Source organism: Amblyomma mixtum, chromosome 9 (genome assembly GCF_055824585.1).
Source record: "Amblyomma mixtum isolate Tamu chromosome 9, ASM5582458v1, whole genome shotgun sequence".
Taxonomy (NCBI): domain Eukaryota; kingdom Metazoa; phylum Arthropoda; class Arachnida; order Ixodida; family Ixodidae; genus Amblyomma; species Amblyomma mixtum.
Window position 1 is genome coordinate 65,603,987 of NC_143020.1, and position 11,969 is coordinate 65,615,955.

General features: G+C 46.7%; 1 protein-coding gene across 1 annotated transcript; it reads left to right on the top strand.

The window, feature by feature from the left end:
• The first annotated feature begins 1,390 nt into the window (after positions 1 to 1,390).
• LOC149329407 (uncharacterized) lies at positions 1,391 to 11,702 on the top strand. Its single transcript, XM_089562208.1, has 3 exons — positions 1,391 to 1,964; positions 3,983 to 5,271; positions 10,911 to 11,702. Exons 1-3 carry the CDS (start codon positions 1,599 to 1,601, stop codon positions 11,287 to 11,289), a joined length of 2,034 nt encoding a protein of 677 aa, XP_089418334.1. The 5' UTR covers positions 1,391 to 1,598; the 3' UTR covers positions 11,290 to 11,702.
• The last annotated feature ends 267 nt before the right edge of the window (positions 11,703 to 11,969 follow it).

Consider the following 11,969-nt stretch of genomic DNA (forward strand, 5'->3'; position numbering starts at 1 on the left):
GGAATACTGTAACTTCCAGGAGATTATAAGCTAATCATTTCCCCGCTGAATTCATAGAGAGTCGCTAAATGCTCGTGGACTAACGAAATGTCAAGACTGCCCGTAAAAGCATAGCGCAGTAGTTGTCGCTGTTATAATGCGAATCTTGTGCAGTCACGAATGCTGTGCTGGTAGCACATGCACACTCACAGAAATGTGTTTGTCCTCCCCATAGTCAACGCTGGGCGCCGTTGCTCTTACAGTTTAAGGTGGCTCCTTGGTGTTGAGGAGGGCTATTTTGTTGTCTTCAGTTGCTCCTTTTTGTGAAATAAATACCTCCTAGGAAATGACATCGGCTGTAGCCGCTTTCATCACCTGGCTGAGTTGAGTAAAATATTGCATTAAAGCTGCCTGGGTTGCCCTGCCGTGCCCTGCCGTGCCCTGCCGTGGCGTGCCCAGCCGTGCCATGCCGTGCCATGACATGCCATGCCATGCCCTGCCCTACTTTTTTTGCCTGCTTCTCTGCCTGCCATTTTACGGCGACAGCATCGTCAGTGTGTAATCAAAGACCGCTGTATTTGTAGTAGCTGTAGTTGTCCATTCCTGGCATGGCTTCGCAAGACTTGCTTTGGCATGGCTTCGCCCCGAACCGCATAGGCGCCAAGCCAACGGAAGCCAAACCAAGTGCCAAGCCATGCCGCGACAGGAAGAAGAAGAGAGGAGACAAAGACAAAGACCATTCCCTGAAAAAAAAAAACGAAACAGCATAAAAGAACGCAAGGTGAAAAAGTTTGACGGGGTATGTTGAGTAAGGAGGACACCGAATATATGTTAGGTAATTATTTTCTATTACCAATCAAACAGAAGAAACGAACATAGAAATGCGGGACATGTGCACGAAGCCAACATAACTCACGGGCCCTTAAGGTTATGGAATGGACTATAGGAGAAGAGAAGCGGAGCAAGGGACGACAGAAGTCCAGGAGGGCGGATAGATAAGGAAGTTTATTGCCTACCGTGCGATGTCAATGCACGTTAAAGAACATCAGGTGGTCGAAATTTCCGGAGCCCTTCACTACAGCGTCCCTCATAGCCTAAGTCGCTTTGGGGCGTTAAACCTCCATGAAAACCAAAAACGAATCTAATACGGCAGCAACTGCCAAAAAAGAGGGTTAGAGAAATATGGCTGAGGCCTTTGTCTAACAATGAACATTGATAGGCTATAGATGCTGATAGTTCTTGTCCTGTTTGCCAGACTTATGGTCGCTAGTTTTCGTCACTTACTAGGCCCTCGGTACAACCCATGGCAGGGCAGCTCGGGTGGAAATCTGTGTTTTAAGAGGGTGGCCAAGCCCCGAAAACGCCTCCTGCCAAGACAGAAAATCCCTTAAAACCAACAGTAGAACCGGACTTTACGCGATCTTAGTCTTCGTCGCCGAAAAAGAAAAGAAGTTCGACTCACAAAACAATTTAAGCCCTCTCGTGTTCTTCTTTTTTTGCCACAAACTTTCTGTGTGCAGCTCTGCCCAGATAGAGCACGAGCTTTACAGCCGCCATCTCGAGCAAAAGAGCACGGGCTCCTGGAAGCCCGTGTTCCGAAGAAGGAGAAGGCAGACACGATGCAGCATCAACCCACAGGAGAAGACTTTCTGTCGCCTCTTGCCAGCGGTCGTCCGGAGACTCGCACTTCCGTCTTCCACAGCAAAGCGCTCTGGTCGTCCGGCATCTGCCTTGGCTGCGCCTGCGGGGTCTTCTTGGCCATAGCTATCAGCGCGCTGGTGTGGTTCGCGGTCCACAGGGCAGCCGAGCAGCAGCACAACGACACGAGTGGCACCGAGAAGCCGTTTTGCTGTCCCAACGAAGCGGCCACGCTGTTCGCCGTCATCGACCCCAAACAGGATCCCTGCACAGATTTCTTCGCGTACATCTGCAAGCACGCCCTTGACGACGGCTTTGTCCAGAACGACGTGGCCAACGACATGCTGGTGAGTTTGTACGGGGATATGTGGCAGGATTAAGTTGTAGTAGCTGCGATAGATTCCACGAAGGAGGCAGCAGCGGAAATTAGAAACCCGTGAGTGGATATGCTCTGCAAATATTCTCGCCCACGAACTTTTTTTGTGCTCTCTTGTTTTTGGCCGGTGTACCCTCTTGGAGGCATGTATGCCATGACCCACCTCACGACGTTCACACGGATTACACTCCGAAAGACGCAATGAGCGTCCAAGATATCTCGATAATGTTTCTGCCTTTCTTCAAGGGCTTACGAATGACTTTTTTTCTGCCTTTCTTCAAGGGCTTACGAATGACTTTTTTTATAACTTCAGTGCACAATCCCGCCTTGTGCAGTTTACAGAAAGGGAACAGACCAGACACCCTTAGATTTATTTCTCCACATACAACTAGACATGCGGGTCAAAATTATCACTTCTGCTGATATTGCTGGCAAGAACTATTTTGCCAGAATTTCAACACAGTGTGGTTTGTTGACAAAAGTGTTCTAACAGTACAGATTGACAAAATTTTTCATTAGCCGAGTGCAGGCAGATGCATTATTCTGGTGTGAAAGTGAACTGTTATGCGCACCTATGGAAAGCATAATTTTATTTCAAAGTTAGAACTAATTGCAAGAGTCATATGCCTAGACCTACTTTCGTCAGAAGGGAGAACTCCCTGTTATATTTCAATCCCATCGGCCTTACGTAAGGTTACTTTCCTCACTGCCTCGAATCGGAGGTTGGAAAATTGGATACCCTTCGACGGGTGTCCAGTCTTCTACTTTCAGTGCTTTTTATGTTGTGTGTGGGCTAGTCGTGAGAGTTTTCACCAGCGCCACCCTCGACCTTAGCGGCGCATGTAGTAAATCCTTTTGTTGGGCGGCTTCTGTGTATCACTGCGCCCTAGTGAACAGAGTACTTGCTTTAAAACAATTCTATGCACAAACTTTGTAACAGAATCAAAAGAAAAGCTTACTGGATCATTCGCTCATTCTTGCCCGAGGGAAGGAAAGTTTAGAACCAGGCGAAATGTTTGTTAAATCAGTTGGTTCAATAGCACGACTGCTGATAGGATCTCTGCACAAATAGGGTGGCATAGAGGCTAACTGAGCTGTTCAGTGTGCTTCTATGGAGATATATATTTTAATGCACTTTTTTGAATTCATGCCTCCACGATGGAGCTGTGGCACCGTCTTGCCTTGTGCGTCCAGCAGGATATAAAAACTTTTTACGAACTGAGAGCACCGTCTGGCGCCTGAAGCAGATTTTATGTTGATGCGAGTGTGAAAATATACAGCTTTTACGCGCACAGCTTATGTAAGGTTCACTAGTTTTAATCAAAATGCTGGCATCTATTTGTTTACAAGCACAAACTAGGTCGGCGGCGGCCCCCGTCATTTTGGGGATATGTTCGAAATTTTCTCCAAAGGAGAATCCGTCTCGGCGCCGCATGGCGTATAATGCCGGCTCTTTTCCTTAACGAAAAAAAGATGCACTTGTTTGCTAGAAACGATTGCAAGCGTAATCTTGAAATGTCCATGTTGGACTGCAAGAGTTCAATATTAAGTCCTAGAATTACAAATTATTAAGTTCGGAAAGCATTGCCCAAAGCTTGAACTTTACTTCCAGTCCTAAGAGTAAGGACGTGTCAAATGCGTTCAACTTTTCCTACAGAAGATACTTTACGGACACTTATGAATTTTTTTCACGCAAGGGAAGCCTAGGGTAATCTTTCCATTTTTTGTTTGTGGCGTTTATCAATGGAAAATCAATAATGTAATCACTTTATACCTGAAATATAACCACAACCTGCCCGCCGGATTGGAACAGACGACAGAACAGAGGGCGCAGAAGATTTGAGTCCAATATCGAAAGAAATAACAGTAGTGTAAGGGTGCCGTAACGCTACCTAAAAGAGAACAGTTCCGCTTACAACGAATCTGGGAGAGGATTAGCACTTTGGTGAATAAGCTATTGTTTGTGTCACCGCGGACTTCTGTTTGCAGGCGGATGTACGCTCCAACATCATCAAGGGTACCCACAACTACGGCAGTCAGTCTGCGGCAGCTCTCCATGCCCTCTTCACATCGTGCATCCAGGAGATATGGCAGCAAGACATGCGAGCCGAGGGTGCTGTAGCCGCCGTCCTGCAAATGGTCAACTACACCAGGCGAATGAGTGGCGAAGACCTACTTCGTTTTGCGCTAGCGGCTCGTGAGTGCTACCAGCTGTTGTTCTTCTTCGTGATATATCATGGCCCGGCTGGCCGAGCAACGTCGATCACGTTCGACAGGGTGACACTGCGGGTAATCGACTACAAGGGGTACTGCGACGCTTCGTGCAGCGCCATCGCTCTCTCCACCCTTAATGCCCACTTTGGCACGAACTACACTGACGAGGACATATCCAAGTGGGGAGAGAAATTTCCGCCTGCGAAGTCAAAGTCAGAGTTGGCGTCTTTGGCGGAGATTTCGGAAGATTTTGGTGATCTGGAGGCTTCGAAGCTCAAGGACATATTGAGTGAGTTCCTTATTGACACTGACCAGCTGAAAACACTTCGCGTGAACTCCAAGGCCAGACTCCTTGCAGACATACGGCTCCTAAGCGAGCCACGAAACCAGCCTATGTCCTTGTACTACATGCTGCTCGTTGTCGCTTTGAACGCCATGCGCTACGTTCAAAGGAGCATCGCGGTGAATTCCCCAACAATGACTAGTGAGAAGATCTGTCAGACACACGTGTTTCTAAGCAGCCAACTATGGCGCGCCACATATGTGGCAGCGCTTGCAACTCCCGCCAAAGACCGCCAGCTGTACAACATCTTCGAGACCACCCGACGTAGGTTCGTGGAATATGCCCCAATCCTGCGACTGGTCACGGCCGGAAATGACACGAATCGCTTCCGAGAATTGATCGGCGATATGTCTCTCATGCTACCTGGTGACCTCGTCTTCCGGGAGCCCGCCGTTCCCAATATGTCCGCGCAGGGCTTCGTTCGGAATTTATTCCTCTCGCTGAAGTTCGAGTTCGACACCAAAAAGAAGAAGGCACGGCAAGGCGTTCCCTGGATTAGCGATGACAGCGAGAACAGGGTTGTGGACCGCATGTTCTTTGTGAACGAGACTACCCTCTACGTGTCGTCACCGGGGTACGGTTGGCTGAGTTCGGGCACTACGGACCCGCTGCTCGCCGACGCAGCCGTGATTGCAAGTCGGATGGGAGCCCTGCTGTGGACCAAAGTGGCCGAATGGAAGGGCTGGTCTAGAGAAACGAGGGCAGCGTTGGAATCTCACAGGTGACATATGCCGAAATGCCGCTGCTAATGCCACAAATAAGAGATGCGCCCTTGCTAAACAGGCGTCTTACCAGGAGTTGTGGCTTTTGGTTACTGTCTTGGTGTCTCGTGAGATTATATTTATTGCACTGCTGGCGCAGTGGTTACAAGAAAATGATTAGAGATTACAGATGATTTCAATATACTTCGAGAACGATTGCATTGTTACTTCCGCTGGCAAGATATGTTAAGACGCCGCTCATAAACTACTTTATATTTATTCGTTTATACCCTTGAGGCATACAGCGTTGTAGAGAAGAGTACTAAAGAGTCAACTATGGAAGAAAATGATGAAAACAAATTTGTCAAAGTTTAGAAAACCATAGCATGTTCATACCTCATATTGCGTACAAAGTTTCAAGATACCATAACGTCAATAATCATTCCAACCTAACAGGGAATTTTACTGTTCTTGCACGTGCTTTGGATAAATAAATTGCGAATATACTCTTAGAAAAACGTGCGATAGGGCCAACCATATGCGTGTAGTACAGTCTCCTCATATCCCAGCGTTCTCAGTGAAAGTGAATAAGAGTTTAAGAATAGCGTATCATACATATCGGGACCACCCATGGGGCGTTGGTATAGCGCTGTTTGCAGTCATCAGAGAAAAGGGGAAGCATGTTAAGTAGTAAGCTGTTTAGCTTCAATGTAATAGTAAAATTTTTAACTGCTGCGGTGAGGCGCCTGGTTACAATTAGGAATTTGTAGCCGGCCGTTGGTTATGGCTATATAGTCTGTTAGTAATTTCGAGAATGCGATTACCATGGGAGCCTTGCCAAAGTGATTGTTTTCCATATCGCGCCCATTTTTAAAAACCGCGCGCGTTCGACGTACCCTGATGCGAAGTCTGTCAATCAGGTCGCTCCATACCCCACATATGTTATGTGCAGCAGAGAGGACTGCAGTGAGGACGTGAGAGAGCACGTCATGTTTTACGTGGCCCAGGGAGTGACACATTGCTACGGACATCGTGTCCAGGCGCGCGCTTTTCGAAAAGTATGGCCAAAATCTGTTTCTCTTTTTGTTTCGTATTTGAATCGGCTGTTAACGGCACTATGTTTATGCGATAAGTTTTAAAAAGTTACTATTCACACGTGACGTCCGTAATTTCATGCCCTGATCATGCCTGTTCTTCCTTCTTCATTTTGACTAGAACACAATTTCCTCGCGTTTGTTCCTAGACCCAAGCGAGCCTCTTCCTGTCTCTGATCGTTACACAGTTGGTTTTCCTTAACACAGCCTGCTGCGCTGTCCTCAATTTAATATGAACCCATTCCGGTAGTCTCCGCGTTTCTGGCCCTTTAAGTTAGTTTCTGCAATTTACGGCTGTTATTTTCTTCTTGAAGCACATATATGGAAGTTAGTTTCTGATATTTACATCTGCTATTCTCTTTTCGAGGCATATATTTTCTTTTCGAAGAGTCTGAATACCTGTTCTGCAGCGATATCCCTCATTCCTCTACTTTCCCTCTTCCCGCTATGCCACTGATGGGCTTCCGCTTCACTAGTTTCTTCGTTCCCTCTTGAAGTTTGAGCAAATTCGAGACCTGACCATCCTACGGTGGCTACAACGCACATTTCCGAAGACCTCCACATCCTACACGATGCGAGGGTGGGCGCATAGTATGAACTATATTTCATTTTTAGTCTCTCCATTGGGACTCTTCAACGACGTCTTGGGAAGATAAAATGCAAACGTAGATTCTCTTTCGAAATGTGCTGTAGAGGCTCGACAAAGCTTGGAGACTACTTTGTGAGCCATCCGTTACATGGATAGCATGAATGCGCGGACGCCCGCACTGATTGCCGCATGCCTTTGCTGAGAATTTCGATTATGAACGATAGCTGAACATTTGAAGCGCCCCTTTATTGGCTTGAGGACACGTTCGAAAAGCTTGCTTAACCTCAAATTGTGCATGCTGCCTCGTGAGGTTTTCACGTGAGGTACCAGCGAAGGTGGCAATGTCACTTGGGTGCAAAATAAAAGCTGATCGGATGCTTGCCAATACGGCGTTGATGATTGACCTAAACTTTTTCTTCAATATTGAAGTAATTTTGAGGCAACATAAGTCATTCTTATTGCTCCTCGGTTTGCGAGAGTGGATGAAATTTTTATAGGTCACGTAGTTTAACCGAGAAATATTCACACTTGATGCAGGAGTGCCATAAACCATTTTCATTAGGATTATTGCCATTATTTGCATGCTTCTTAATAGGATTTGGAAAATCAGGTGAACATGTAGGAACACACACTCATGTGTTGCTAGTCGATATCACTTGTCTAGTAGTCTAGTGAAGCCCTATTTCAGAGCGCACGGTTGCAGATATTCTTAATTAAAGATATTGTTTTAGTTTGCATTATATAATCTTAAAATAGATGCCGTTACGTTCGCAGAGGAAGGTTTTTGTATGCTGAAGTTTAAAAATCTTAATAGTACAAGTGATAATAGAAAATTAACGTTCATGTACAATTCATATTGTGTTCTTACCCAGTCATTGTACAGGATGTGGAAGTCCTCGGAATAGCGAGTTGTAGCGACCACAGGAAGGTAAATTCCCAAATTTGCCTACACTTATAGAGGGAATAGAAAAATTCGTTGAGGTTGAAGCCTATCAGCAGGTCACAGGCTAGCTGTTTCCGGAGGCGAACGATGTGATTGTGAAACGGCAAAATATGAAAGCCTCTAATCCCATACAGAACGGAGCAGGTAGAGCTATCATAGCAAATCAACAAGCGCAAGGCAACCTACATAACGAACTTTGATATGGAGAGAATCGAGCATGCTTTAAAGAACGGAGGCAGCCTAAACGCGGTGAAGAGCAAATAAGGTGTACACAAAAATCCGATGTATGCATTAAGAGACGAAGTGAGAAATGTTATTGGCAATATGGATAGAACAGTAAATCTCGCCGAACAGTTGTACACAAATCTATAGAGTAGTCAGTGAAATTTGGACGTTAAAGGGAGATGAAGCAGCGCGAATCACTGGGGCATCCCACCAGTAAAGAAAGCTGAAGTAAAGGAAGCCTTAGGAGCACTGAAAAGAGGGAAATTAGCTGGTGAGAAACGAGTAACACAAAATCTGTCGAAGTACTGTGGGGATATTGCACGCCTGTAGCTTGGAAGAACGCTAACATCATTTTTATCTGTAAGAAAGGAGACGTCCAAGACTTAGAAAATCAGACACCGATCAGCTTGCTGTAGTAGTAGTAAAAACATTTATTTGGAAGATGAAAAGGGCATAGGGGTTGGGGGAGAGATAGATTTGGAGCTGCAGTGGTTGGTCCTCTATTCTAGGATACCGTTGGCCTCCGCCGCCGCCTTGGCCCTCGTCGCCCGCATAAGCTGTGTGCTCAGGTCGGAGTCACTCAGGAGGGCCTCCCACTGCTCTAGACTAGGGCTAGTTACCTTGGGTAGTAAAGCGCTCTTTCACAGCCCCAGGTAACGTTTTACATCGTAGCCCCCCCCTCCTCCCCCCCCCCCCCCCCTCTACGTGTTTATCCGGCCACATTTTATGATATATGTCTCTGCTTGAGTAGGTCTCTGCAGTCGTCTGAGCGTGGTGGCCTCCTCTCTGTGGAGGTTGTCCGCCGGAGCAGAGTACTTTTTGCGCGCTCCCAACAATGCCTTCTCTGCCTCGCTATAAGATTCAGGTGTGCTGACGGGTTCGACCGGGAAACCCACCCTCCGGTTCCTCATCTCTCGCGAAACCCTGACGGACAACCGCGTCTACCGTGACATTTCCCTCAACCCCAGTGCCAGGGATCCAAATTTTGGTGTTTTGTGTGCATGTGTAGTTTTTCTTCGGAGAGATTCCTCACGGCTTTGCGGCCAATCCTTCCATCGCTGTAAGCTATAGCTGCAGCCTGAGTATCCGTCGTTATACAGTAACTCACTCCCTGCCAATTGGCCTCAGTCAGGGCTAGACCCACGGCGATTTCTTCCTTGTGCGCACTGCAGCACCGGGGATTATTTTTCCTTTGGCGTGCACTACAGCTACCGCCCTCGTGCTTTCCGCCGTTCTGTGCTTAGACGCGTCCACACACAAAACCATCTGTTTCTTCTTTCAGAACCATTCCAACTCCGACGATCTCTCCGGACTTCTTTCTTTGTGGTTGTTCGGGTCCATCCTTTACTGGGCACCGGTTTAACCAAGAAAGTGTTCCACGTTTTCTTGTCAATGTCTGTTTTCTCTTCGCCCTCGTCTTTTGCCGGGTATCCCAGCTGTACCAGTAGCGCTCCAACAGTTGCCTACAATGTATTTACTTGGTAATCACTTATACAGTCACGGCAACCTTTGACTGCTATCAACCAAATAATCAAACAGGCTTTTATGAAGGCTACTCGACAATAGACCGTATTCACACCATCAATCACGTGACATAGAAATTTTCTGGATACAAAAAAACAATAAAAAACGCTATGTATACTTCACTGATTACAAACAAAGCCTTTTTCTCAGTCGAAACCTCAGCAGCCACGGAGACATTACGAAATCATGGTGAAGATCAACCTCATGTAAAATTACTGGAAGATATCTACAGCGTCTGCATAGTCACCATAGTCCTCCAGAAAGTCGGAAATAAAGTTCCAATATTGGAGGGTGCCAGGCAGGGAGACACGATCTCTGAAATACTATTCACTGCCTGTTTATAGCAGGCATTCAGAGATTTGGATTCGGAACAGCTGCGGATAATAGCGAATAGAGAGTACGATAGCAGCCTGCGATTCGCTGATGACACTGACTTGCTAACTCACTCTAATGATGCATTGCAAAGCATGATGAATGACTCGGACAGCCAGAATAAAACGGTAGCTCTAAAATTAATACGCAGGAAACGGAACTAGTATCCAGCACTCTCGCAAGGGAACGGCCGTTTGCAATTGGTAGCGACGTGATGGAAGTTGTATTGGAACACATCTAATGAGGGCAGCCAGTGACTGCCATTCCTTATCACGAGAGAGAAATAACTCAAAGAATAAGAATGGGGTGAACCACAGTTGGCAGGTTCCCTCGGATCAAGAATGGCAGTTTGCCAGTTGCCAGTATCCCTCCAGAGGAAAGCATACAACAGCTGTATCTTACCGGCAGTCACCTACAGGGCAGAAACGCGGAAGCTAAGGAAAGGTTTTAAGTTAAACTGAGGACAGGGCAGGGAGCTATGGGCAGAAAATTATAGGTGAAGCGTTAAGATAGAGGGAGAGGGAAGATTGGGGCAGGGAACAAACGCAGTCTAATGACATCCTAAAGCAAATCAGAAGAGATCGCCTAAGGCAAGGCATATAATGTGAAGGGAAGATAACCGCGGTTCTTCATGGTAACGGAGTGGATTTCAAGAGAAGGCTAGCGTAGCAGGGGGCGGCAGAAAGTTGGGTGGGCGGATGAAATTAAGAAGTTCGCGGGAAGAAGGTGATGCAGCTGGCCCAGGGCAGGGTCAGTTGGAGAGTTAAGGGAGAGATTTTGTCCTGCAGTGGCCGTAGTCAGGCTGGTGATGATCAATTACTGTACAATTTTTAATAACAACCGCATTCATAAATCTCAAAATATAGGCGCGTTGTTTCCTGTTCACAAGTTCTGACAATACCTTTCTCGCAGGCAGTGCCTTCTCGGCAGATCAATCAACCGCGCATTCCTCGATAGCGTTCATTCACTGGTGGGGCTCAAGCACGGGCTGGAAATCGCTGCCATTGTTGGAGCTGCGGGCAGCGCCTCTACAGATGACGTCACACCAGCGGCTCCAAGAGCAAGCTGGTACAAGATTCAAGACGCCTGGAGCCTCTACCGGATGTCTGAAGCACAGTTCTTCTACGCACGCTTTGCGTACTTCCGCTGCAGCAGCGCATACTTCGCTAAGCCTTTGGTTACCGAGGTGATAAGAGGCAACGCTGACTTTGAGAACGCATTCCAGTGCCCGCCGAGCAACGAGTTAACGAAAATCAGCGACTGCGTGAACCTTACTGTGCTACGTAGTTAATGCACTGTAGAATGAAGGGACCCTTGTGAACATACAATGCATATGTTCACCTTTTAACCTATTGTGTACGCCCGCTCGATACGTCCTTTGTTCCTTTTTCCCTTCGGAGAAACTCTTGCAATTGACTCGGTTGATATGTGATGATTAATAGTTATGCGTCAGGCATCAGATGATTGCCCCGTTGTTGTCAGTAGTTTATTCATCATGCTTACGTTTTTTTTAGTTCTGTATGTTTCCAATTCACTTCTTGTGTGTATGTGATGGAAAGTTATATAGAAAACCTGAATTTAATATTTCTATCAGAAGAAGCTTATCTGCTCCTGTGATTGTCGACGTAACTGGCCTGCTTACTTCGCGAACCACTCGAGGCAATGAAGGAGTATGCAAGTTTTGAAAGCGATTTGTGCATGAAAAGTAAAATAGCTTAGAAGCGGACCCTAAATGTGACAGTTTTCCTGAATAAACATCTATTGTACTACGTTGCAGCTTTCATTTGTTTGTAAGCTACGTCCAAGTCAGGAGTACAATTTTGACGACTGGAATATTCGCGTGTGAACACCGTTACCCGCATTGTTGATCATACTAGGGTGGTCACAAAGAACCCAAAGCGGTCAAAAATTCTGGAGCCCTTCACAACGGTGCCGCTCATAGCCTGAGTCGCTTTGGGAAATTAAGCCCCC